The sequence below is a fragment of the Aspergillus pseudotamarii genome (assembly GCF_009193445.1).
Source record: "Aspergillus pseudotamarii strain CBS 117625 unplaced genomic scaffold BDV38scaffold_146, whole genome shotgun sequence".
NCBI classification, from domain to species: domain Eukaryota; kingdom Fungi; phylum Ascomycota; class Eurotiomycetes; order Eurotiales; family Aspergillaceae; genus Aspergillus; species Aspergillus pseudotamarii.
The window spans coordinates 1-26679 of NW_022475160.1; the positions used below are offsets into that span (position 1 = coordinate 1).

Below are 26679 nucleotides of genomic sequence, written 5' to 3' on the forward strand. Positions count from 1 at the left end.
GTGCTGTAGTATAGTGGTCAGTACGGTTCGTTGTGGTCCTATGGGACATTCCCGAACAGACCTGGGTTCGATTCCCAGCAGCGCCAAATGGCGCTAAGAACTTGATTGGTTTCTTTTTTGTTTTCGTCATCTTTTCGATTAAGACAAATGAACATCATTGCTTGGCTTCCTCAACTGTATGTGAATCATTTCCCCCATCGTTTAGTCTAAAAAAAAAAAAAAAAAAAATACGATTGCCATCTCTGCCCTCCCATCATTATATGGACAGTTCGGATTCTCACATATGGCTACATATATCCCCATTACCTTCCACGCTTTGTTCGATGAAACATAACGGACAGAATTGTAAGAGCACCCTTGTGCTCAGTACCCACTCTGGCATATCTACCTCCCGCTGAAAAGTATGCTTCAGGTGAGGTGCTCTCTCAAGAAAACACAGGAATCTTCCATCATGGGCAAGGTTTGTGCCCAACACCCTGACGTATTCCCTTCTGACATATTCCCCGACAATACTTCTATCTATATCCAACAGAAGCTCTCTCGTAGTGTCAGTTCCCGGTCTCGCAGCAATGGCCGCGGAACCAAATAATGCAGAACAGCAATGATGAATGCTGGACATGACAGGTAGCGGTTCTAAAGGCTGTAGTTCAAAAACATCGGTGTCTTCTGGTGTACCATATGAGAGGGATACCATCCCTAAAATTGGCGCGCGGAAGGCCGAGCAAAACCACATCAGCATGGTATGAACCCATGGGATGTCTTGTAGGAATAACACGTCAATCCAGCCTGGTCTTGCGCCCATCTGGATTATCCCATAGTCTGAATAGGGCTGTTAGAATATATATGTAGTACAACTTTTAGACAATATCAGGGAATTCTAACCGTTTAACACCCTGGGGTGTTCTAGCGCTATGATGACCTTTTCTAAGATATTTAATCCGAAAAGTCCATATACCTGGTAAACGTATTGTCCACAGGTTAATACCTCAACTCTAAATTCAGTGAGAGTTAAGGTATGTGTAGCCCTTATATCGTCTATCGCGAACAAAGGTAGCTCCCACTGGTAAGAACAAGTCTTCCAGGTTGTCGGAGTGCTAATGAGATGAGGCCAAAGAAAAGTTGACTCTGTTCCACAGTTAGTTATGCAGCCCGCTTCAAGGCAGTACGTTGCTGTATCACCGACCCGAGGTACTGAGGTGGTGGGAGGAAGGCGGAGATGAAATAAATATAAATAAAACTAAGAGGAAGACTATAGATTATAAAGTCAAGCATACCTAGTGGGACAAACTGACCTGGTTCTCTATAGCAAAGGTTGTTGTACTCATCGTATATCTGCGGAAGCTCTGTAGGACTACCAAAATTGACCATAGATCCTTTCGGTTCTGAGGTGTACCATGGAGGGGATGTACTTTCGTCGGAAGATGGAGTGTCTTCTCCCATCGGAGTCGCTGGTATTGATGGGGACTTGCTTTCAGTGTTCATCTCGAGAACATTTCTTGTCAGAGAAGGGGCGGGTGAAGAAAGAAACAATGAAAGCGGCACTGCAACAAGGGAAGCCGAAGCGTATTGAATGAAGAGGCCGCAGTTAGGGTTTGGTGTGGGCTGCTCGAAAAGGTTGGAAACCTAACATTACAGATGTCTAAATTTCTACACTTTATATCATTGTACTAGGCGAGACGCTGTCTCTGTGAAGTGGCAAGCCCCTTAGGATATCCTACTTCTAGGTTATCAGGGCGCCTTATCCCCGCATAGGATCGGCAACTGTTCTTAGATATGAACACTTGCATTGTCATGAGCCGACGTGTACCACTACCCATCACGGGAAATATCTTCGAACTATAGGGCATGGCTCCTTCCTTTGTTTTTCTGTCGGTAAGTACCTTTATTAGCTTCTACTTTCCACTTATCCGGATATAAGCGGCTGTAATTATAGACGAGTAGTAGCGATACGTGGAAATTGCCCAGTGGTTTGGCCGAACACATCTGATGATACATCCTGGACTATGATTTTAGCAGGCAAGCCCTTCTTCTCTATCACTGCTCCCAGATTGAAGATCCATCAATATATCTATGAATACGGTATACTTCATCTTCACCACGAGACACGACCTGGACCGTGACCACTTCTCTAAGCCTCTGCTCGAAGCTATTCTTTATAATTGCTGCTATCACATCTCTCAACTCACCATTGTCCTCTAGAATGTCTTTGATTGTATAGGTATGCTCCTCGGCATTGGTGCTTGGTTTTCTATAACGTATCTAACGAAATTTGGATCCATGTCGGACGGGTCCGTTTAAAAAAAGGTAATGATGGGCTACCCGGGGAATAATGAAAAGAGAAAGTTCTGAATCCAAGTAATGCAAATCTGTATAAGATGACAGAGATTCACGAGATATTATATAGTCAAGTACGTCACCCGTTTACCTGCGCCTGTAAAGATTTTCTCTGGAGACTAGACGTTGGTTGTGCGTTTTGATACTGAAGCCGGTAGGAGCGTTCTGGCCCTTGAATTATATCATAGGATGTCTTTCTTTTAGCGAGAACACTCATTGAAAAATGCAATCATTTGAGTCTTGCTGCAACCTTCTCTTTGGTCTTGTAAACTATTGGAATTCTTTGCTTATAATGCCAAATCATAGTCTGGGAGCTTTTCTGGCATTGTGAAGAATGTACCTCAACGGGAAGAAAGGAGGTAAACGTCAATTTTCGCAGCTCCGTACGCATCGCTTGCAGATTAATTGGGAAGATAGTTGATAAACAAAAGGCCAGCCAGAGAATACATGGGGCATGGTTTCTGGAATACGGTAGATTAGTGATCCCAGGAACCAATGGCTGGTTATGACTAGAAAAAAGACCAGGGAATGGCAATCTTTGACAGGCGGATATTTCTGGGGATAAGGTGAATGAGGTATGTTTGGGTATTTGAATCCTTTCAGATAGAGCGGCATGTACGTTGAAAGAGACAACACATGGTCTGTTTCGCAACACCCAAAGCGCTCATTATACGTCTTCTGAGCTTCATTGAATCCTGTAAATGCCCCTTTGCCATGTGTCTCTTTGCCAGGCTAGTTCATGTCGTTCGTTGATTTATTGTACGTCTAAGGTGACAGGTTCGGCTGGATGAAATATCAAAATATATCCATAGAAACATTGTGATGAAACTAGAGAATGAACGGTACTGTGGCTTTCTTTCACCCTCAGTTCCGATGAGTTCATTCCACTTTGTTTCCATGTAGCATAGTGGAGCGGTATTTCTGAGCAAAATCACTCGTGCAAACAAGATATCAAGATATCAAGTCGGCTGTGCGTTTGACCCTTGGGTTCTGAAATACAAGTTATCGTCAGAGGCTTAGATTAGGCCACTGAATAACGAAGTGGTTAGAAAAACCTAGTTATCTCACAGTCCGCAAGACTTCCTAGAACACCCGAGACGATAGACTGGTTCATTGCCCACCACAAAATAATACAAGTGATGAGGTAGAGCAGACCCACAGGGCAACGGAACAGACCTCAAAAGCATACGCAGTAGTATATAATTGTCTTAAGCATCATTTTGCCGACTATTCTGTGTTCAGCTCATGTCTACTTCCAAAGGCGAAACAGACATTCAGAATGTAGGAAATGAAAGGCCTGGCGACCAGAGACCATTGTGTATCTATGCCGCATTCCGTAACCTTTTTAAACAAACTAAAACAGAATCGTGATCGAGATCATGGGAGGATATCGTTGGAGGGCCAATTCTGAGTGACACGTCGAACAGCTTGGACGAAATGCGGGGAGTCTCACGTGGTATGGCGCATATAAACCAAGCTAAAGCCATGGAGAATCTGAAAACTCCCACACCAAGAGAGCAGGTATTTCTCATAGACACCGCAAGTAGTCCGAAATGGAAAAATACATCTTCCCCACAAAGCCCAAAGCTAAACCGGGTGCGATTATCTCTGGCCCCAAATATCGCTTTACCGTCCTTACCGATCGCCTGCTGCGTTTTGAATGGGCCGAAGATGGCCGGTTTGAAGATCGAGCTTCTACTTTTGCTATTAACCGTGATCTCCCAGTCCCAGATTTTAGGATCATTGACAAGGACGGGTTAGAGATTATCACGGAGCACTTTCACTTAAGTTATGACAAGAAGAGATTCAGTTCCAACGGGATGGTCGCTCATCTGAGCGCGAAAATGACCAAGTATGGAACCGAATGGCGATTTGGAACCCCATCCACGCTCAACTTAGGAGGAACAGCAAGGACATTGGACCTATGCGATGGACGATGTGACATGGGAGACGGAGTCCTGTCGAAAGCTGGCTTCGCAGTGATCGATGATTCTGAAACCATGCTCTTTGATGGACAGGGCTTTGTCGCAAACCGGCCAGCCGGAGACCGAGTAGATGGATATCTCTTCGCCTACGGTCGCGACTATAAGGCAGCGATCAAAGCATTTTATGCTGTATCTGGCAAACAGCCAGTCGTACCTCGATACGCTTTAGGCAACTGGTGGAGCCGGTACTATCCGTATCGACAGGAGGAGTATCTCGAGCTCATGGATAAGTTCTATAAGGAGGACATTCCATTGTCTGTAGCCGTCCTCGACATGGATTGGCATTTAGTGTCCGATGAGCGAGTCCCACATGCTGGCTGGACGGGGTATACGTGGAATAAGAAGCTATTTCCGGACCCGGCATTGTTCGCTCGTGAAATTCACGAGCGCAACCTGAAGGTAACATTGAATGACCATCCCCACGATGGAATTCACTCTCACGAAGATTCGTATCAAGAAATGGCAGAGTTCCTGGGTCGTGATACAAGGCATAAAACTCCGATCCTATTTGATTCAACCGACCCGAAGTTTATGGATGCTTACCTCAATATTCTGCACCGGAACCTTGAAGCCGTAGCATGCGACTTTTGGTGGATTGATTGGCAGCAGGGGCCGTACTCCAAAATCCCTGGAATTGACCCCCTGTGGATGCTCAACCATTTCGCCTATCTCGATCATGGACGAGATGGCAAGATCCCGCTCATTCTCTCCCGATATGCTGGCCCCGGAAGTCACCGTTATCCCCTTGGTTTCTCCGGCGATACGGTGGTGACCTGGGCCTCACTCGAGTTCCAACCAGAATTTACAGCAACTGCATCAAACATTGGGTACGGGTGGTGGAGCCACGACATTGGTGGCCACATACATGGCGGCCGTGATGACGAGCTTGTCACTCGATGGGTGCAGCTTGGGGTTTTTTCACCAATCATGCGGCTGCACTCAACATCGTCACGGTGGATGTCTAAGGAGCCATGGCTGTATAGTGCGGAATGTTACTCAGTTATGACAGAATATTTGAGGTTTCGGCACAAACTGGTGCCATTCCTCTACACACGGAACATAATCTGCGCAACGGAGGATGAGCTACTTGTACAGCCAATGTACTGGGAGTACCCCGGACGTGAAGAGGCCTACTCCGTTCCAAATCAATATATCTTCGGATCTGAGCTGGTTATCGCTCCAATTGTGCAGCCACGGGGTAAGGGGACTGGGTTAGCATCGGTGAAAGCTTGGCTGCCGCCCGTCGGACGATTCGTTGATATCTTTACTGGTACAGTTTATGACGGGAATCGCGAGTTGATGCTTTATCGGACCTTGTTCGAGTACCCCGTTCTGGCCCGCCAGGGATCAATTATACCTCTAGACGCTTCTCCCCAGAACGGCTGCCTCAATCCGGATACCTTCGAAGTTTTTATCGTGATCGGTCAAGATGGGTATGCTGACGTTCTTGAAGATAGCCGAGATGATAGACAACAGAAGAATGAAAATGTCACGGATGGAAAGCAACGGGTCTCCACCATCCGGTATGCACAGGCAGAAGGAAAGCTTACGGCGGAGGTCACCGGTAGAGTGTGGAGATTCTGCTTCCTTGGCGTTACCTCTGTACCAAAAAGCTTCAGAGTATTGATCAATGGCCTTGACCGAACAGATGATGCCATTGTGGATCTCGAAGCCTACACGAAAGGACAAAATTTAAATGTCAAGTGTCCGTCCGTATCAAATGAACAATACTCTATCACCATCGAACTGGGGCCCAACCCCCAACTCAGTGTGATAGATCACATTCCTCGTATCGAGGAAGTGATAAGGGACTATCAGATTGAGTTCCATATGAAGAACAAGCTGTGGGATGCTGTGCAAGGGTATCAGGACCGGCCTCTCAATGTGACGATCGGACGCTTGATGGCGCTGGGGTATGACGAGGCCATTGTGGGGCCCATCCTTGAGCTGATATTAGCAGATAGTAGATCGGTGAAAGCGTAGCGGGGAGAGTCTTCAAACTAGATCGAGTGATGACCGAATTGATGAACACACAGCATATGGATGGTTGTCGAATTCAATCCTGTACCTCAGTACTAGAGCAGTTGTAGAAGCAAAGATGGAAAACTCCCATTGGCTCGGGAAGATCTATGACGCTAGTCTTAACTGGGCTAGATTACTTTCCCGTCTCAAGAGGACAATGACGTCACTTGATATAGCGACTGAAAGCCTCGGGCATCAAGACATCTCAATCTCGCATTGTAGACTGAATACACGGCAGAAGTACATTTACATATTATAACCCCAACAGGCCAAAAACGGAATAAAGTGAAAACACAATAGATATTATCGCATCCCACCCATAACACCATACCTCCAACCTAAATACCCCAAAACCCCCGACAAACTCCCCATCCCGGCACTCGCAAACGCATTCCTCCACCCAAGGGCCCTCAGCAAGACCAACGAGGAAACCTCCTCATGGCCCGTCAGCTGAAACATCCTTCCATTTCGCCGCGCCATAACCACCAACCCTGTCAATCCCAGCACCGCACCCGTAAACCCCCAAGTATCCACCTCCACCTGCCCCGGGTTCTCCAGCAGTCTCCAACTGCGATCTTGCCATTCGATCGGGTCCCATTTCGCCAGATAATAAGGAAGCATAGCCGCCATTGCGCCAAGACCGATGACGGCACCCGTGCCTGTCGATCGCATAAGAAGAGTAGCTGGGGTGGATCCTGGTGGTACAATAAATCTGGTGTAGACCTTGTTATTAGAGGTTGGTTGATACGCTAATAGCCCTACTCGGAGGAGGCCGGTAGTGCTTCCTAGGAATGCGCCGGCTTGGAAGCTGCGGTCGAGGACATGGCCGGTGAGGATTAATTTAGGAAAGGGTTGGTCTTCGGCATATTCTGTGTGGGGCCAGAATGTAGATAGCATGTTGGGGTTCTGTAGGGAGGGCTTAGAGAAAGAAGAGTTGGAATCTTGTATAACCTCTTAGAGACGAAGGGTGAATTGTAGTGATTGATTGCGGGTGAGCTGATGTAAAGTACTCTCAGGGAGAGGCATGGTATGGACAGCTCGGCCAATCATACATTATTATAAACTAAAGCATGGTAGAGATGGGGTCAGGCAATGTCCTGGATAGCACTTGGGGTTGTTATATATTTAGTGCTTAGGGGAAAAGTGGAGCCTACTTTATTTCTTACGGGGTAATTAAAGGTCATCTGACTGCCGTGGTTTTCTAATCGGCCCGTCGGAATCTGCCCTCATACAACTTAAAATATGTTCCATTCTGACGCTTACATGAGAACACACCTGAATCAAAGAAAACAAAAGAGAAGAAAAGGAGAAGGGAGAAAGAAAGACGCACGTAAGACTGTCCGTACACCAAAAAGTATTTCCCACGCGATGAAACTAGAAGACATTGGAAACAGTAGTGAGAAAGTGCCCGAGAAAGACCCACCATTAAGCCAGCAATCCAAACACCTCCAGCAACACGTTGGTCTTAACAGGCGGAGGACGCTTCGAAAGCCCCATCAAATTATATACCGCCATCTGAGCGCTACGCACGCTATATTCCATACTGAACGTCGTATCGTGCGGGATCTCCACAAACTGACCGACGAACGCCATATTCGTCGTATTATGGGGGATTACCTCGGGACGGTCAAAGTGAGCCCGTTTCAGCAACGACGCCGTGGCCATTGGGAATATGCACGGGATCGTGTTAGCGTAGGGGAGCACGCGTTCCTGATCGAGACCCAGATGGCCAAGCAGTTCTATCAGTATCTCCTCCCCGCTGCATTCCTTCATTGGTTTCTTCACGATATTGCCCGGTTTCTCGAGCTCCATGCCGTATCCCCAGACAACGTGAACGCTGGCCGGCTGGTTGGCGAAGAGGGGCTGGCATGGTACGCTGAGACTCAAGTTCCAGTTGCTATGAACAAACGATACTAAGGCAGCTGAGCCGGCCTGGTTGTGCGTCCATTTTTCGTAGGTGTCGAGGAATAAAGGATCCTTCAAGGTGATAGTGAATGTTTCGACCGTGGACTCTTTGATATGCGAACGGAAGGGAACGGGATCACCGAATTTCCTCGTAGCCAACGTAGAAACCTTGTTCCATAAGGACCAGTCTTCCATGATTGTATCTTCTACAGATGCCTCCGAGGTGGGTGGTGCATGGTTGGATCCGACCACCGATCCCGAACTGACCGAGCCAAGAGTAACGATAACAATGTCCATGGGGTCAATAGTCACAAGCGAGGGGTTGTTATCATCATGAACGAGTTTGATCTCAGAGACTGTCGTAGGGTCGCCCTCCGGGTACATGACGAGCTCAGTTACTTTCGCGTTGAACCGGAAGTCGACGCCCTCCTTCTCCAGATACGCAATTATAGGGAGGATAACGGAGTCATAGAGAGTGTACTGGGTGCGGTCCAATGCACTGACATTATTGATGTCTTTGATCTTTTCAAGGTATTTGCGCAGGTGTCTCTGGAACTCGACCGCTCCGTGTTCGGGTCGCAGTGCGAAGCTATGAAGAGTTAATCCAAACAAGCCGGTCAAATGAGGAGGGTAATGCCCACTCACGTTGTAGACCACAGCGTCCAGAACTTGGAGTTAAAGAACGACTCATCGAAAAGGTCTTTGATAGCCTTGCCGGCGACCGCTTTCTCACCCTCCACCATGAGCTTGATGAGATCCCATCGGTGTTTAATACCCAAATGGAACTGTTTGTCGTCAACGCTCTCAAGGCCCTCGGAACGTTGTTCGACAAGCCGAGTTGACGCAATCGGCTTCTTCACCCCCTCCCCGCTCTCAGAGTCTCGCACCACATCCATGATGGATCGACCATTGTTCCCGGGACTGGGCACGTAGGATAGAAGATCTTGGACACAGATATCATGGAAATATGGCAGACAGGCAGTACGGAGCACGTAGCCATTTTCTGCATCACCGGAGCTCTGCATCGCGCCGCCAGCACGTCTATGCTCGTCAAGTAGGTGGACATTTTTTCCTGGGACCTTGGCATCGTTGATCAAGTGAACGGCGGCTGCTAGCGACGCGATGCCGCCGCCAATCAGCCAGGCCTGAACATTGCCAGGGTCTCGTCGATTAGAACTCTCTTTGTGGGGCATTTTGAGTGGATTTCTTTCGTGGACCATCGGCTTCAGAGTCCCATTGTCATTAAAAACTGAGCAGGCACAGGGAATATACGACGCCGACGCGGCCCTGAAACTATATACCACCTGAGAGCTGTCATATGACAACCAGGACCCAGAGATTCTACATGCTGTGACATAGTAGGCTCGAGTATTTTTGGAAGAGGAGCTCCCAGTGGATGTCGGCGTAAATCAATAAGTAAGTACCAAGGCTAGACTTTCCTCAGCCATTAGGTACCTTGTTTAAAGGTCAGGAGACTTCAGTCCAGAGGTTCTGTGGTTACGCACAATTTGACCCTTGGTAACCATCACGGATTCTCAATATAATTCGCAGCAGCGAGCAAATGGCATCCCAACACCTTCTCATTTGTTTTGTAGCTCATGCTGTACGTTGCGACCTTGTAGGGCTGTGATTTATCATTATTTGATGGAGTGATAACTCAGGAAAAGTACTGTCGGTAACCACCCTCTCAGTTCCCACCCACCGGGTAAAGTGGTGTGACAGGTATTGCCCACACCATCGAAGGTTAAGATAAATTCTATGCTGTTCGATATTTCTTAAAACACTAGTAGCATCATGATGTTGTCATGAAATTCTTCTGGTTGGGTTCAAATTCACATGAGCAATCGATCACCTTCAAACACCGAACCGAACCGGAAAGATGAATACTAGATCTCGTTATGGTATACACATAATGATAAATAGGATTTCTCAAATTAATTCTTCATTATGTCATAGCGCTTGGCCACCACCGTAGTTCATGTATCATATATGTACAATAGTACAGAAGTCAATGGATACCCACGACCTCGTCCGGTTCAAGTTGAAAAGTAGGTTCGCTCTGCACACAAGTCGAATTTCGAAATCTGTCATATACGCAGTCCATCTCAAATGAGCCGACGTAAGTAACCTGTGCTCTGCCTTTCGGGCTGATTATTTGAATGCCATCAGTTATCATTCTAAGAATGTAGCAGACGTACACCACCACAAGGTACACAAAGCATGCTTTCCGCCCGGACTCACCAAATAAAATTAGGCTCCACATAGGTAAGTGTTCCTTCGGTGCCATTAACTGCCAAGAAGAAGTGCCGCCCAAGTGATCGACAGTTGAAGGGTCCACCGGGAATCGGTCGAGCAGGAACACTCCCAGGGTCGGATGCGCCACAGGTCAACGTGTCATTGTAGGTTGGAGATTGCTGGGAGAATGTTGCTTCCACAGTATCTGGTGGGCCACAGCCTGGACCGCCATGAAGACCAGTTGGGAGACAGCCACCATCATCACACCCGCAATTGTGAGTGCTATTGTGCCAGAAAAATTTGGTAATAATGGCGGGAGGGATGTAGCAATCATCAGGGTCTTGCCCATAGACAAACGGCACAGTGGATACCAGAAAGACTAGGAGGATATGAAAACGAGCTGAGAAAAGCATCTTGGGTTATGTTCGAGGAATATAGAAAACGCGAGAATTGAGGATCCTTGCCTTTGATCTATATTGTACTCAGGAGGGAGAAGGGTAGTATTTATACTACTTTGTTTCAGCTACCCTCCCCTCCTTCATTGCCCAGTCAGGAAATGTTTTTATTATCAATCTGTTTATTTATTATCCCTCCACTCCTACGTCTCACTTTTAGTGTCTTTCTTGATCTTACTTCGTGCACCGTGATACCCGTTCTGTTACTGGACCAGAGATTATCTCCTGCGTAACCAGCCAGGGTATCACATACATCTTGTTGCAGATGGGCTAATGCGCTGTCACAATTGGTGATGTCTTGGTGATGTCTTGCGGATGTTTCAAAAGCAAGCGATGACCACACTGGCGTTCAGCCGTGCCATATTTGAGGGACGAATAAACGGCAGCAGATTTAGGGATTTAATTTCGTTGGCCCAAGCCCAGCTCATCACACCGCAGCTGGAGCATGGCAATAAGAGTATGTTATACGAACTAAGTAACTCTGGGGCTACAACAGCTACCTAGATTGCACGGTACTTTAAACATGTGAATGAACAAAAATAGAAGCTATGTAGTCCGGTTGTACTCCGTACGCAAGGTCAAATTGACATACCATGGGTTACATCCGTGCATTGACAAATCATGCCGGAGGCTGGCAGGCTTAGCTCATAGTATCTCAAATGCCTGAATGAAGTCCTGCAATACCTCCACACTTTCTGCCACTTTAGTGATGAACGGCGCGCAATGGCTGCTCTCGATTTCCCGCACATGCCACTGCTGACCAGTTCCCGACATCATGCCGTACTGAGCGACCTTAGGAACAGCCAGATCCTCGGTGGTCACAACATATGCCAACCTCCCGGTAAATGCGGGGTCAATCCATGCAGGGGAAGGCTGGGCGGAGAAAAAGGCGAGGCTGGCATGCGGCTTGATCACACTGCTTATCGCTAGCGCCTGTTCCTCACTGACATCTGCAGCGAAGGTCTTCTCTGGCTGATCGGGCACATTGAGGCCGGTAGCCGGCTACATCTCTCCGGTAAGTCTCCTCGAAATCATTATCGTCGAATTCGATACGAACCTGATCCAATAAAATCCACGGCGGTAGGTTGCCACCTTGCGTCCCAGCACAGCTGACTCCTTCGGGGACCAAGAATGCACCCATGCACACTAATCCCAACACCCCTCCTTTCTTCTCTTCTTTAGCTCTCTCTGACTTTGAGAGCCCTATGGCAGCCGCACCTCCCGGCATACTTGCGTATGAATGCATCACGAGCACCACGTCGAGACCATTGTCTTCCACCAAGGAGCACACGAGACGTCGGATGCTCGCGGCATCCGTCGCGCAATCAGCAGCGGTAGGATCAACTGGATCCAGAGACGGTAGCTCAGCTGTAACTGTCGGAAACCCCGCTGTCTGAACCGCTTCCAAGAAGGGTTTGTAGAACTCGGGAACAAGCCATGCACCCGGCACGAAGACAATAGTTGGTTTCATGGCTGCAGCAACACAGGCTTAAATGTGTACAAGCTTTTGACACACGAGATCGTCGCCGTAGCACGGGTAGGTTTATGGAAGAAGGTTGGTCTGCGTTGGAATCAACGTCGCAACCTCACAATTTGGGGGCGAAAGCCAAGGTGCAATCATATGCCTCATATCGCTGTGGGGCAAGTCTAAACGTCCAAGCCACACGATAATAGTGTCCTCCTACATACTGAGAGAGTCCACTTATCGACATGCCGACTCGACCTGCCTGACAATAAGCACTAATATGTAACGAATTTGTGTTCGGCTCGGTGTTTCGCCGGGATTCTAGCCATCCTATATTGATTGACTAGAGGGAGTAATGGTGTTTAATATCTGGGAATTAGTGGCAAGAGATAAATGGCCAGGTGAGACAGAATGGGATCAGTAGACTACTCAGTAAAGTACAGTCTTGGTGGAGCAAGAGGGGCAAATCTCTTTAGCAATATTTGCTATACAAAATGGTTAAATAACGTCTGTACGAAAGGCAGCACGTGATTTCCAGGTTTCTGAGAGAACACTTCTGTTAGGTGCAGGTGGTGCAGGTAGGAGTCACCTAACCAGTGTGATACTATATAAGGCGCTTAGGGATGTTTGGCTACTGGAAGTTCAGGCTCTAAGCTTAGCGTAACGCGGCTGTCAAGGAAGGCTATAAATAGTCTCCATCTATCCTAGAAAATACCATTGCGAGAGCGGAAGGGCATTTTCAGCTCCCCCACTGTTATCATATCATGTTCAGCTGGTGAATGTTAGTAGTGTATGATTATTCGATGGGCACGAAAATCTACGTTCAGCTTCCCCACTGTTATGACATCACGTTCAGCTGATCAATGTTAGTAGTCTATGATCATTCGATGGGCACGAAAACCCATGTTTAGCTCCCCCGCTGTTATGACACCATGTTCAGTTGGTTAGTAGCCTATGGTCATTCACCTTGGGCAAGGAATCCAACATTCACTCTGTTCAGCTCTTTTGGCTTCAGCCACACCCGCTACCCACAGACCACAGGCGGTAAGACCCCGGCCCGCCCCGGTAAGAAGTGTAAATTTGTGTGCCCTATACTTTCATTGTGGTCGTAATGTAATCCTTTTGGAGGGTGGCCAGCTTGCTGTGAGTTACATTATTTACTGTAGACAGCCTGTCGAGGGGGCAATGATAGTCACTTATCATAGCCACCGCTATCGTAGGTGCTCAATGGAATCAGAATGAAAACTCTGCCAGGTACGTGGCCAATATGCAGGAGATCTTGGCAGCCAGTCAATTCACCAATTGAATTAGTAGGCGACTATCTAACTATAATATCACCATGTATGGAGTTAGCTGAGCGGCCTGCAGGCAAGTCAACTAGATGAGGGGTAGGGTTGCAAGCGAGCGAACAAAACAGACAGACCCCTTACCCCCCAGACTATTTCAGTCATCTAGGATAGATTCTCCTCTCAGCCACGAGAATATCCTTTGCCAAAGCGTCAAGAGAAGACCAGTTGTTCATCTACATTGATTCCACCTCTCGTAAATGACAATGAGCAGACAAAAGGTTGAGGAAGTGCTGACTGCCCTGACCTCCCTGGAGCAGATCAGTACCTCTGCATACCAGGATGCCCTCAAGTCCCATCTTTCATTGAGCGGGTGGGACATGTTTAATGACGCCCCGCAGACCATCTACGATGAGGCTCCTGGTGGTGATTCACAGGCTCTGCAGCGGTTCAAGGTGCAGACAATCGTCCTGGGTCTGTCGCGATCGTCTGGCTATGGGTTTAATCGGACGGTGAATGCGGTATGATATACCCAGCCTTGCTCCCTCCCACCACTCTGACTTCTGGCTAACGGAGAACAGAGCGGACTTGACGAGAAAATGAACGTGACTGCCTCTTCTATTGCCCATTCCATCTACCGCGACTACCTGGAGAACGCCGTCAAGGAAGCAGGCAGAGACAGACCGGACCTGCTTGAATTAGAAAAGAACGTTGATTTCTGCACCGCCTTTGCGAACTACGTTCTCGATGAAGATTTCATCAATCGTACCCTCATCAAGACGTATCTCTCCACCTCCACAGCCTACCCTGAAGCCATCGCGTACATCTATGAGCGAGTACGCTCTACGCTGGCCTCCACTGATGAACATGCCCAGGCAAGCAAGTCCTCCGCACAAGACCACTGGCGGCCGCATGTCGAGCAAAACAGAGATCTTGCCGAAGCTGGCAAGACCGAAGAGCTCATCAACACGTGCTTGCCGGTGCAGTGGTCGAATGAACAGGCTCTGCAGGGACCTTCTTTCCCGCTCCTCGGACAGAGAATGTCTGTCCAGTGGCGGAGTAGCCAGGACTGGGTGAACCAGGTGAACGAGATGATCAGCGTTGTGGACAAAGAGCCCGATTACTCAACGCCCGTCGGAACCGGTAGAAACCCGCCTATTCCCATGATCGGAAGTAGAACGTACGGCAAGCGACTGCAGCAGTGGATTGAAGGGAAGAGAGGACAGCACTCGGATTTGTTTACCGGGGTCCACCCAGATAACTATGAGGGCGCGAAACCTGGGTATATGTCTTGCTTTGTTGCAGGAACGCAGGTGCGAACAGTCGATGGCGATGTGAGCATTGAGCTGCTCGGCAGTGGAACAAAGGTGCTGACCAAGGCACCTGGTGAATATGGTATGTTCTATGATGGCAAACCGTACATACTTTTATATAGACTAATGCATCCGGCAGGCGTTCTGTCAGATGAAAAGCCAATGTTTCCGACCACCGGCAAAGGGAACTTCCAGGAGTACGTCTTTGGCTTCAATGGCCAGAAGCCCTTTGTCACCGGGGGGCATATTTTCTTCACCACTGCTGGCCCGAAAGCCATCAGTCCGGCCGTGGCTCGTGAGGAGAACCCACAAGTAATGGTGTCGCAACTGCGCGTAGGCGATGTGTTGTACCAATTGGACGACAAAAATGGGAAAAGCGGATACGCCAAGGTCCCCATTGAGTCGTTTACTGTCGAGCGAGCACCGTGCGATTTTGTTTACGGACTGCATTTCGCCCAGGGCAGCCATGGTGGAGCTCGATATCACGCCAATGGATATCTTGTGGCAGCTAACTACCCGGAGATCACGTTGAAGCGGTTCGAGGATCGACTCAGAAGCTTGCCGGTCCGGGAGCAGAGGTCTAGTGTCGACGCGGTGAGCCCGATTCATTACTGCAAAGAGAATATCTAGCTAATACCCTGTCCAGATCCAGGCCCTGCCAAAAGCTCTGGGTGGAGTATTTGGATCCCTACTTAGTACATTCAAAACTACCTTCACCCCCGACAAGGTTCCACAATTCGGGGACCCGCAGGGCGCTTGTTATCAGGCACAGAAGAATACAGAACGATCGCGAGTGCCTGCGAGCTCTCTGATCATGGCCTTTGCGCTTCAGCCGCTGCATAGGACTGCAGGATCAACTGGCCTTCCTGAGGTGTGGTTAAACGAAGGTGCGGTGATGGTTGACTCCAAGTTTGTACCTCACGCCGAGGTCACCCACCACCAAGTCCAGTGGAGTCGAGAGAAAAAGCCCGGCTTGTGGGAGCATGGATTGCTTCATCTGTCCTCAGATGGTCTTCTGGCGTTTGGGGCTGTCGCGACCGAGGAAAACCAAGTCCTCTCGAAGGCGACGCATGTGGTTGGTGCCCCAGTCCAGCTGGTATACACGCCCAAAGGAACCAAAGACAACTTCAAGGACAGCGACACGGCGGATGGTTACAGACCCAAGCCAGACGAGCAGTTGTTGGACTTCTGGAGCATCAAGGTATTTATGGAACAGACCAAAAAGGGAACTTTTATAGCCAGAGCTTCTATTCCAGTAATGGATGAGCTATCAGGCAGTTCAGGCAAGGATGCAATTTACACATCGAGTGTCGATCTTTCGCCGGGACAGTTGAAAGTCACCCTTCGCATTGGGGATGGCCTTGAGGATACGGTCACGGATATGATCAACGAATGGAACAAACCTACCCCAAAGCCACAGCCTTTCAAGTCGCTGGTACTTTACATCAAACTTGTGACTGGAGAGGCTTGGGGCCATTACACAGAGATCGTGGAAGAGCCTGGAGAAGATGGCCCCATCCATGCTGTACATGCCGACCACTCAGATAAACATCGCGAGCTGAATAAAAAGTTCCCAGCAGCCATCGCATCGTCACCGATCGCCCATCTCAACTATGGCCTCAATTGCAATCTCTACTCAATCTCCGCCAACATCCACGCTGCACCGTTGCCAAAGGCTGCCGTGCTGCGAGAAGTAACGAACGACAGACCGCTCGCCATTGGCGAGCTGCAAACGCTTGATATTCCCGGCGACTTTGATGTCCACCACGTAACCCAAAACTATGTCATGGCCGCTGCGGGCTACTGGCGTGGGGAGAAGGAGAAGAGTGTTTTTGGAGACGGAAAGGGTGCAAACGAGAAGATCCTGCCGGATTCTCTCAAATCAGAGCTGATGAAACCCAACCAGACATTTTTAGCTGAGGTCTACACGCGCGCGTTATTCCTGTACAATCTCAGTACCAGCGACCAATATCAGGAGCATTTTACTGATGAGCAGAAGGAGAAGTTGGAATATTTCTGGTCGGGCAAGGTTTGCAGCTGGTCTGTTTGGATAGAGTAATTCACTATACTGATGATCTATTGCAGGGCCAAACCTGCATCTCTCGCAGACGGGAGTTTGCTGCCATCAACAATCTTGCGTGTGGCGCCTCCTTTGTGGATCAAGTCCCACGACTGAAAGATTACGTCAATGATTCGAGCAAGGACTGGGCGGATCTGTTCTATCAGGCAGTCAGCGACGACGATTATCTAAATCAAATGGCATTCTCCAAGTTGTAGGTCTTCCATTCCTGCCTGGAAGAGTATCCATGGAGAATAGTCCGCTGATGAAAAAATAACAGAACCGGCACAAATCCGGTCAACAAATGTTGTCAAATATTGAACGCACTGGACAAGCAGAACCGCGGATACCCGGAAAAGCTGTGGAAGCTCATTCTCTCCAAATCTATCATGATTCTCTCATATGAAGGCGCTCCGATGAACGCGGACGGGTTCATGAACTTTGCTGTCGACTTTGTAGAGCAGCTCATCATCAGGATCAAGACCAAAGATCAAAGTATCACGAAAGAGCTACAGGAAGATCTCGGGTTTGATATTATGGAGATGGAGAAGCAGTATAATACTACCTCCGCACGGGAGGTGGCGAGTTTTATATTCGGGATGCAGGGCGAGCTTGGCCGGTTACTCTCGGAGTGTGTGCGAGAGGCAGGGATTTATATCGGAAAGAAGAACCTGACAAAGCTAGCCACTGCGATAAACAAAGTCAAGGAGAAGGCAGACAAACACCTGTCGGAGGAAACGCAGAATAAGTTAAAAAATACCTATAAGGGATTCGTAAAGCTATGTTCCATCGCGTGAGTTTCTATCTAGTATAGTAAGGCGGCCGTGATGAGCTAACAGGAATACAGAGCACAAGGATATCAACTTGCCTCGGCAATCAAATACTTGGCTGACTGGAACAATCTGAGCGACGTGGACCGAGCCAAAGGCATCTTGCAGATTGTTGAATCCACCTGCCGCTTGATAGGCGACGTAGCACCGATAATCAAACAGCTTGGAGAGAATGCCTGGAACAGTGTGCGAGTCCAGCAGCTCCTTGGACAGTGGAATAATCGTGTGGGCGGTCCAAGAGGTCGGGCGAGCGTTCCCTTCAACGATGCTGAAGTTCCGATATTTGATACCGAGAAGTTGGCAGAGGTGAATAGTGAGGCCGAGCAGTCATCCCTCGAGGGACAGATTGGAGGGACCACTGGCGACGCGATGGCGGAGGAGAAACTTACCATGTGGAGCAAGGCGACCAAGGCCGGTGGCCTGGTTCTCAAAGGCGTTGTCATGCTGAGCAACCTTGCAACTGTGGTTGGGTTGGGATTCCAGATAGAAAAGGAATGGGGCTCGGAAAAGGCCGGCATCATCGCCATGGATATCATCAACATGGCCGCCGTCGGGACTCAGGTCGTGGTGGAGACTTTGGAAATCGGATTGGCGGTTTTTGGCGTCGAGAGTACGGTGCTGCCTCTGATTGGGGCTGTTGCGGCCCTGGTTGGCATCATCATCATGTTTATAGAGTATAACCTCCCCTTTCCCTTCAGTTTCATGGCAGTTGGAAAGATTCACTAACCGTCATCTTCAGAATGGGCGTGAAGCATTCTGCCCCCGAAGACCCAGCTGTAAAATACATCAAGGAAGAGGCTCCCACCTTCATCAAGGATCTCTCCAGCCGGCCCACGACCAAACTCACTTACAACATGCCATCCGAGGCTCCAAAGGAAGGCAGCTGGCAGTTCCAGCTCAATATCACCGATGAAACAAAGAACTGTCTGGCCATCGAAGCGTTCCACATCACCATCCCCGTGGGCAACGTCGAGACCGATCTCTTCGCCCGCCCAGTGATCAAGGAAGGCTCGAGTGACCCGGCTGAGAACCGCATCCAATGTATCGTCTCCGACCCGAACCGGTTTGTCGTCACATCGGCGATATCTCCAAATAGAGACAATCACACTATGCTCTTCCAGGTGGCTGCAAAGGATAAGACCGCTGCTTTTGGGCAGCTTCGGGTTACTTTTACGGGCACTTTGAGCGGAATGGCGGGCAAGTCGAATATCAACATTAAAGAGATTCCGCCCAAGGAAGGGAAGGACAAGCCGGAGGATTCGAGGACGGATCTGGTGAGGCATATGACCATCCAGAAGAAATGATTGATCAATGGGCGACTAGAATATGGATTTTCCTGGTTATGATGCCGTGTGGATGGGATTGCAATAGGTTTTTGTAGAAGCGTGGCAGAACATAGGATATGTACTAATTCTCACAGATGCAGCTACATAACGAATATTAAATTGATGTTGGCCAGTTCAGCCACAATGCAGGCTCCTATTGACCATACTCTATGCCTCTTCGTCTTTAATATCTGAAAACAGTTTGTCGAGGGACTTGAGCTTGTGATAAATATAGCCTTATATCCCATAACAACACTCAACCTCGAAACTCCTTTGGCAGATAGCAGGCTAATGTACCTGAGGTCCCCATTGCTAGAATAGATATCATTTGATCATCACTCTCTCGACAAACATTCCACCTACTCTGCCGGCGGGCCTAACTCCTTCCCGACTGATCCACGTCTAGCATTATTCTTAATCTCTTCTTCTTCATGATTGATATACTTCAACGAACGCTTAGTCGAAACCGCATCCGGATCGCCCGTGACAACAAGTGATGGGTTTGTGTGGTAATACGCACCCATGTCTTCGAAGGTACGGTTTACTATAGGTAGAAAGGAAAAGGTAAAAATTAGCTATGATTCTTCGCACTATAGGGATCGCAAGATATAGCAGTATGACATACCTGTTTTGGGGTAGAAGAAGTAAATAGGGGCAGAAATACAGCTTTCAGCATAGTCTAGATGATCGAGAAACGCCAACCTAGACTCTGGATGCCAATTAGTATAATTTCCAGAATCATAGAGTTGGTGGCCCTGGAAGAAGGCGTGTTAGCAGGTGTACGTATATAGATATAGCAATATTTTTTATATTACGCCGTACTAATTAGTAGCTGTTGTAACTACCGCTTCCGGGGTCCGTATTAGAAGTGAGCCGATCATGTCACGGACCTGACCTTGCTATACCTTTCGGTCTTCGATTTCCGCCTTTTTGGTTCTGGCGTAGTGGTAAAGCACTACGCAGTCGGAATTGGGTCCTCACAATCATGCCAAACACACATGGATACCTAGAGGCGGCATTGGTTTCTCTGCGTTGGGCTTCCTACCTTCTTACCGTCTACCAATCACCGTTTGGATGATTTATCATTGTTATGAATATAGTTAGCATCGGCCCCATGGACTACCTATCCGAAGGATCGGCGAAGTCCTTCTTTATATGTCTTCCCACAGACGAATTCCTGTACTGTATACTAAGTTTGCTCATCCAATTCGAAGGCTTAGTTCACTCTATTCTATGTCAATTCCTCTGACCTACCGTAGATTCACAACAATCATAAACCATTTTTACCTTCTTATTCTTCAAAGTACTTTACTCTAGTAGATAATTAATTGAGCCGGTTTAGCTGGGATTGGTGGTTCATCTTCCTTCCTGCACGACTTCTTCATAATTACCGATATTTATCCAGCTCTACACCGATATACAAACTGTTGAAGAAATGTATTGGGACCGATTCCTTCCTAGTGTACAGCGGACTAAATCTAGCTAACAGTCAACCAACAATCTTTTACCGAAATCGTGGCGTTTTATACTAGGCTATATATTGACTATTACTTCCACATCTACAAATACTTAGATAATCATTTTTTTTTAGATCTTAAAACAGGTCTATTTAACTATCCGATTCTAATATTGTATTCAGTCAGATATAAGTAGTTATTAGTAATAATATTCTATATAATTACTAGCTAATAATTTTAGTATTTTCTCAGCGGTGTACCCATGTCTCTATATGTGTATTGCAGCACCTGCGCTTATTAAAACTGAGACTACGTCCGCATAACCCAGCTTCGCAGCAATCATTAAAGGTGTACATCCTGAATGGCTCTCAAAATCAACCTGAGCTCCTGCTTGAAGCAAGATCTGCACTGTCTCGACATGCCCTGCTTCCACATCTCGCACAAGTGGATTTTGTTCCAAGGGTGACTGTTTGTAGATATCTCGCCACAGCATTGCTTCAGCACATGGCAACCCACTAAGCAACTCCCATTTCTGAATGAACATCCATATGTTTTTATGTCTTGTTTGAGTAACCTTGCATAGATATTGTGGCTCCCAGTTTAACTTGCTAAAGATGTTCAGGGAATTTTATATTGAGGTGAGGCAGACCAACACGCCGAATGGCGGGTGGGTCTGCTGACCTAAGAGACGGCTATCTCCATGCCTTTCATTACCAAACCCGGGGAGACTTGTAAAATACGTTACCAGTCGTTCTGCTGACCTCATCACGTCAAACAATGCAAATCTTGGATTCTTCACTCCAACAAAACCGCAAGATCAAAAAGAAGATGAAACACAAGAGACAATAAAATGGTAAATTGACCCTCCTCGCTCCTAGCACATCAACTGGGTAATTAACAAGACTCCCTAGGTACGACTAAACCCGGGTGCTCTGACTATCGCCCTTCTCCTCACCACCGCCGCAATCGCGTATACGCGCACTGGAACAATCCAACAATCCCTTCAATCCCTGCCTATAAACACATCTCTGGTTATCGCTCTCTTCTCCTTTCTCGGCGGCGTCCTAGAATCCATACGCACAAAGTCTCCTGCCGCATTCATAGTGGGCCATATCTTCAGCGCCGTTTATGTTCTGAGTTTTGCGCGTCTCCGCGAGGGCCAGCCTTCTGGTGCTGAGATTGGGTTATTGGGGTCCTGCGCTTTGGCTGCAATTCCACTCGCGAACGCAGGCTTGAACCTGGTTTCGAAGGAATTGGGGTACGTTGGAGGATATGGAGTTGCGGTTTTTGCCCATGCTTATGGGGGTGTTGGATTGGCTCTGACGTTGCTTTTTTCGCTGGTATTGTTGGCCTATAGAGATGAGATTCGGCAGATACAGGCTCGGGTGGATGAACGGATATAAGAAACGAGTATATAGCCAGTAAATATAAATATTCGATACCTTTCTGAATCATGCCGCTTGCAATTGTATATGATAATATGCTCAACTTCTTCAAGACAGAGATAGACCTCTGGCGCTCATCAGTAACACAAATTATTAATACCTTATCGGCTCTGAGAATTCCCAGTGTTCTCGAAAGTGCCAATTGGGCAAGATGAACTTTTTTTTCATCCACTACATCCTCTGGACTGTAACCCGTACACTACTATCCGGGTGATTGTTAGTCCAGGCGACCCCGTGACAGTATAAGGGATCCCAGGTACTAGGGTATGTAGTAAATACACCGCTGGGAGTATCAATAGAACCAAATTCTCAAGTTGAGAAAGATAGCATCATATCCGGGCATTATAGTACATCTTTATCACAATAACGGTTGTAATAACTATACCATCTGTATGTGATTGCAAGTAGTCAGGGTTTACCTGCGGGTCATGGCGACGTCTCGATACATATCTCAAGTGCTTGCTCCGCTCCAACCTCTCACTCTTCGTACATCCACCAGCCAGAAACTGGCTGTATGAAGTTTAAACTTGTATTCTGACGCGGCCTTTGATCGTCCGCTGAAGAATTGGCTTGGATGCCAACCAGATCCGCAACCATTCTCGTGTTATATTCATCTCCATGGTCGTTGACCTTCACTGGGACAGAGGCAAATCCGCAAGGGATGTCACTGGTATCAACGCGGTGGTATAAAATACCATCAAGTTCGCATCCTGCCCGATTGCCTGCAAACGCTTCCAAGGTAATCGAGATTGGGCGCGAAAGTTCAAAAAAGAAAGTAGGCAGGAGTGTGAATTCGTCCTCCTCTGCCATGCAGAGCAAGGCAGTCAATATGGCGTAGGGAACTATGCATTCACCATTCATAGGGAATATCAGGTCGTTGGCAATCCGTATGTCTGCTTCTATAATGCCATGCTGGTAGAATACCACGGCGACATTGCCTACCGACAAGGAATAGGACGGGTTCATAAAGATGCAGTCCACGCTATCGGCCATTCACGGGAGAGCAAAATCTTAATTCTGGGTTAATAATATGCGGTGTTAATTAGTTACAATTATAGTTTAATTTCACTATTTGACCCTGTGGAATGTAAGACAAATTGGAAAAATAAGCAGAAGTGGCCCATCCCCTCCATTGCTTGTAGCATAAACGCCTACAAAAGTGCCTTGTCGGAGTTTAGTAACAGCAAGTTGTGTTTCCATGATACAGAGTGAGCTTACCTGTAAATCCTTCGCTAACAGCGGAGTTAGCCGCGTATGCAAGAGTTGGGGCTATAAAAGACTGTCAATGTTCCAGCAAACAGTCAGGTATCAACCAGGTTCTACATAACAAGTTAACTAGCTATATTCAATGAGTCATAACAAAGTAATGAAGCTCAGCTGCTTTTACTCCAGCCAGCCCCAAGGTAGGGCAAGAATACTCGGGAAATTTCATCCTGACTGATTGGTTGAGTGTGTCCAACTCCATGTGCAGATCCATGTTAGCACCTCATTTTAGTTCATCCAAGGCTGATTGTTGACGATTTTTTCTGAGGGAAACAGTGCGAATGATCAAGTCGGACATTCCCTCATATTCGCTCTTGACTCCAACCCCTCTTTTGGAAAAGAATGGCTGGCATGAAATGAGCGATCAGGTTGAACCCTTCTAGGATGACGACTGAGATCAGCAATAATGTAAAACCCCGCGGAAAGAAACCCCGTGAGTTGAAGTACCTCGCGAGAGATCAACCAAATACATGAGCTTTATTGGCTGCTTTGCATAGCTGATGTCATCGACATCGTCATTAGGAGGGGTTCTGAAGCTGCTAAAGTATTCGTTAAGGACAATATCCAGGTATATAGGGCGGCGCTGCTTCACATCCCAGATATGTGTATTCAATCCCCTATGTATATACTGAACACCAATAAGATAAGGCTGACGACTATGTGGTCAACAGCAGTAGTCTAAGAGGCTATACAAGTACATACTACGCGTGATGAAGAGACATCTATCAGCCTGGCCAAATCCACCAATTACCTATATAGAGATTTCATCACTCCATGCACCGTTCAACTGAAATACTAGTTGTGTGTTTCACAGCTACACTAATGCAGTATGACTTGCCACTGCGCTTGAACGATCTCTAAGCGATCTGCCGATCCAAGCCACGTATATAACCGATCATTAGGAAAAGTGGATCCACGCATCGGGCATACGTCGTAGTATGCAGGGATCTTCCGGCCCGTGATAGTGGAAGGGCCGAAGCGAAGAAAGTTTACCTGTTCTTTTTTAACTTGAATTGGTCCAGGTCATTTACAACCTAGTACTTGTCCACATGGGGACTGGCTAGGTCAGTAATTAATGTCCACGGAGAAATTCTTGCATAAAAAGAGTAGACAACAAAGGAGGACAATCTTCTTTAAATGGGGATCAGAGGTGGCGTGGCGAGTGGCTCGATATAAGGTCGTTTTCGTGCTACACCTTTTCAACAATATTGGAAGAAATCGATAAGTCATGTTTCTTACTAAAGGGTATACTTTTCCCACCAACTTCACGACGACGGGAAGCATTCATTAATCATGATTTAATCCTTGTACCAAACAAACCAGCCGAGTTAAAGGAAGATTCCACCCATGTGTCAAGCGCGAAATCTCTGATCGGTAAGCCTCGGAGCTGGACCGTGGTGTCTTTGGTCGTTCAGGTACAAGACATGCAATCCACCCCTTAGAATAACTCAGACTCATTCTATAACCCTATTTTCGAGCCTTCCCATATTCAGATAGAGCCTACTTTACCATCCATTCTGACTCGACGATTTGCTTGGTAGTACTTCGATTCTTTGGTCTGAATGAGAGTACCGGCCGTAGCATGTCAAAGATAGCGTCCCTCTCTTCTGCGTCAAACGATAGCGTTCCACTATCTCGTCTGGGCTGTTGCACGCTATTCTCAAATCAAACCTCCCAAGACTGGAATGGGTTACGGTTTATTGGCATACCATCATCGGTAAACTTGTGTTGCCGTGCCTCCCACTTTTTCTACTATTCGGGTGGTAAAATACCAAGCGCATTGATATGCTCACAGGCTATATCATTCTCCGTCGCGAGCAATCCTTCGAATAGTAGCTTTTGAGTAACAATAGCTTATATAGTACAGGCGAGGTTCCAGAAATCCGACAGAAAAGACAGAGACTTGTTGGATTTAAATCGAGCTTCTGGGGGACGGATGATAAGAGGGATATAAGATTCATACTTTTTTTGTTTAAAATAAAAAAGGTCTGACCAAAATCTGTGAGTACTAGTCTGGCTTCTGGAAGTGTAATGTCTTCCTTTGCTTCCCCAAGCCATATAGGTGCAAAACTATAGGATAGGGATATCAGGAGAAAGCGGCTTGCCATCCAGATAGACAATTGGGTCGAGCTCAGGTGCTCTGTATTTCTTATACAATTAGTCAATCAAGAGCAGGTCAAAATCGGGTATAGATTTGAGAAGAATATTGCCAATATAAAGATCCCTGTGGATATTACCTTGGGTGTATATATAGTCCACAGCAAAACTAACTTACGCAGCCAATACTCGGACTATATCCATTTAGAATAAGTAGATATACAAGCTATCTTCTATACCAGAGAGACTAGCTCTCGCTGGGACAGTAATGTAGCAAGCATCGCTACCATTTGGACTGCGAATGGTGAATATATCTAGAATCGAATGAACCATTGTGTTCCCGGGAGTATTGACCACAGAATTATGAGGATAAGTGAGGGTGGATATATTAGTCACTTTCTTTGGGGTTGAGTCTACTGTGCAGATTTTCACAGCGATGTATTTATTGTTTGGTTTATTATGGGCCAACCATGTAGTTGAATAGCAACCATGTCCCATTTTATGAATTATTCGATATCGATTATGAAAGCGATCTCCAATTTGTAAGGGGTGATAGCCCCCCTGATCGATAGTTTTCAAGTCTCTCCACTCCCTCAAGAGGCTCGTATGAGAATTTGGTCTCAAAATCGTCACTGGAGGTCATTGAGTTGAATGTGGTGGTAGCGAAGGCGCAGTGGGGTTGGCTGTGGTGCAGTGGCATGCACCTGTTGCAGAGTAAACGAGATAAAATATGTGGATGTAGCAACCGAATACATGATAATAACAGCTTACTCATACCCGGATAGTGTGCATAATTTGAGCAACAAGGAGTTCGAGCAAAGAAGACAAGAATATATGAGTGTTCTGGGAGTTGGAGTCAGACGAATGTCTAACAACTGGGTGGCGGGTCCTGTTTCAACCCAACCTGTTTCTTGGTAGGTTTTCGGTTGGTTAACCTATAGATTAGATCTAGATCTATATCTAGATTTAAATCTACAAGTTTCTAGATCCATAAACAAAATGAATGATGATAGCAAATCTTCTGATCTAATTATTCTACAAAGATTCAGCCGCGGGAGTAGGTAATCATTCATTCATACTCTACGGATGTGCATATTCTTCCGGCCACGCGCTTTCCTCCACGCAGGGCCACGATTTTCGGTGCCTGGCACCCTTTAGGTTTCAGATAACCTTTTGCTTCCTCCTTTTTTTTTTTTTTTTTTT

General features: G+C 47.2%; 10 protein-coding genes and 1 non-coding gene across 11 annotated transcripts; 4 read left to right on the forward strand and 7 right to left on the reverse strand.

Moving 5' to 3' along the window:
- BDV38DRAFT_t241 lies at positions 1–86 on the forward strand. Its single transcript has one exon. It is a non-coding gene; the product is annotated as a tRNA-His (tRNA).
- Positions 87–138: 52 nt separating this feature from the next.
- BDV38DRAFT_276495 (uncharacterized protein) lies at positions 139–1482 on the reverse strand (the record flags this gene model as incomplete). The annotated part of the gene is made up of 4 exons (XM_032058227.1): positions 139–174; positions 482–819; positions 883–992; positions 1322–1482. The coding sequence occupies 4 exons, from the start codon at positions 1480–1482 to the stop codon at positions 139–141; spliced, it is 645 nt and encodes a 214-aa protein (XP_031906852.1).
- Positions 1483–2447: 965 nt separating this feature from the next.
- BDV38DRAFT_266241 (uncharacterized protein) lies at positions 2448–2784 on the reverse strand. Its single transcript, XM_032056437.1, has one exon. The coding sequence runs from the start codon at positions 2723–2725 to the stop codon at positions 2564–2566; it is 162 nt and encodes a 53-aa protein (XP_031906853.1). The 5' UTR covers positions 2726–2784; the 3' UTR covers positions 2448–2563.
- A 1103-nt stretch (positions 2785–3887) lies between these two features.
- BDV38DRAFT_289310 (glycosyl hydrolases family 31-domain-containing protein) lies at positions 3888–6302 on the forward strand (the record flags this gene model as incomplete). Its single annotated transcript, XM_032061213.1, has 1 exon — positions 3888–6302. The coding sequence occupies one exon, from the start codon at positions 3888–3890 to the stop codon at positions 6300–6302; it is 2415 nt and encodes an 804-aa protein (XP_031906854.1).
- A 171-nt stretch (positions 6303–6473) lies between these two features.
- On the reverse strand, positions 6474–7449 carry BDV38DRAFT_43624 (uncharacterized protein). Its single transcript, XM_032063342.1, has one exon. The coding sequence runs from the start codon at positions 7236–7238 to the stop codon at positions 6645–6647; it is 594 nt and encodes a 197-aa protein (XP_031906855.1). The 5' UTR covers positions 7239–7449; the 3' UTR covers positions 6474–6644.
- Positions 7450–7766: 317 nt separating this feature from the next.
- BDV38DRAFT_289312 (oleate hydratase) lies at positions 7767–9439 on the reverse strand (the record flags this gene model as incomplete). Its single annotated transcript, XM_032061214.1, has 2 exons — positions 7767–8835; positions 8892–9439. The coding sequence occupies 2 exons, from the start codon at positions 9437–9439 to the stop codon at positions 7767–7769; spliced, it is 1617 nt and encodes a 538-aa protein (XP_031906856.1).
- A 1044-nt stretch (positions 9440–10483) lies between these two features.
- Positions 10484–10894, reverse strand: BDV38DRAFT_291201 (uncharacterized protein; the record flags this gene model as incomplete). Its single annotated transcript, XM_032061686.1, has 1 exon — positions 10484–10894. The coding sequence occupies one exon, from the start codon at positions 10892–10894 to the stop codon at positions 10484–10486; it is 411 nt and encodes a 136-aa protein (XP_031906857.1).
- Positions 10895–11568: 674 nt separating this feature from the next.
- On the reverse strand, positions 11569–12933 carry BDV38DRAFT_43634 (alpha/beta hydrolase). The gene is made up of 2 exons (XM_032063343.1): positions 11994–12933; positions 11569–11938 (listed from the first exon to the last, which is right to left on the reverse strand). The coding sequence occupies exons 1-2, from the start codon at positions 12405–12407 to the stop codon at positions 11582–11584; spliced, it is 771 nt and encodes a 256-aa protein (XP_031906858.1). The 5' UTR covers positions 12408–12933; the 3' UTR covers positions 11569–11581.
- A 2225-nt stretch (positions 12934–15158) lies between these two features.
- On the forward strand, positions 15159–15640 carry BDV38DRAFT_266253 (uncharacterized protein). The gene has a single exon (XM_032056438.1). The coding sequence runs from the start codon at positions 15163–15165 to the stop codon at positions 15628–15630; it is 468 nt and encodes a 155-aa protein (XP_031906859.1). The 5' UTR covers positions 15159–15162; the 3' UTR covers positions 15631–15640.
- Positions 15641–18321: 2681 nt separating this feature from the next.
- On the forward strand, positions 18322–18843 carry BDV38DRAFT_266255 (uncharacterized protein). Its single transcript, XM_032056439.1, has one exon. The coding sequence runs from the start codon at positions 18331–18333 to the stop codon at positions 18613–18615; it is 285 nt and encodes a 94-aa protein (XP_031906860.1). The 5' UTR covers positions 18322–18330; the 3' UTR covers positions 18616–18843.
- A 3750-nt stretch (positions 18844–22593) lies between these two features.
- On the reverse strand, positions 22594–23109 carry BDV38DRAFT_289316 (uncharacterized protein; the record flags this gene model as incomplete). Its single annotated transcript, XM_032061215.1, has 1 exon — positions 22594–23109. One exon carries the CDS (start codon positions 23107–23109, stop codon positions 22594–22596), a length of 516 nt encoding a protein of 171 aa, XP_031906861.1.
- Positions 23110–26679: the final 3570 nt, after the last annotated feature.

Coding starts and splice junctions, on each gene's coding strand:
- BDV38DRAFT_266255 (XM_032056439.1), top strand. CDS start 18,331: ATGCTGAGCAACCTTGCAACTGTGGTTGGGTTGGGATTCCAGATAGAA.
- BDV38DRAFT_43634 (XM_032063343.1), bottom strand. CDS start 12,407: ATGAAACCAACTATTGTCTTCGTGCCGGGTGCATGGCTTGTTCCCGAG. Junction 11,939..11,993: donor CGTGGATTTTATTGGATCAG/GTTCGTATCGAA, acceptor GGAGAGATGTAG/CCGGCTACCGGCCTCAATGT.
- BDV38DRAFT_266241 (XM_032056437.1), bottom strand. CDS start 2,725: ATGCGTACGGAGCTGCGAAAATTGACGTTTACCTCCTTTCTTCCCGTT.
- BDV38DRAFT_266253 (XM_032056438.1), top strand. CDS start 15,163: ATGTTTCCGACCACCGGCAAAGGGAACTTCCAGGAGTACGTCTTTGGC.
- BDV38DRAFT_43624 (XM_032063342.1), bottom strand. CDS start 7,238: ATGCTATCTACATTCTGGCCCCACACAGAATATGCCGAAGACCAACCC.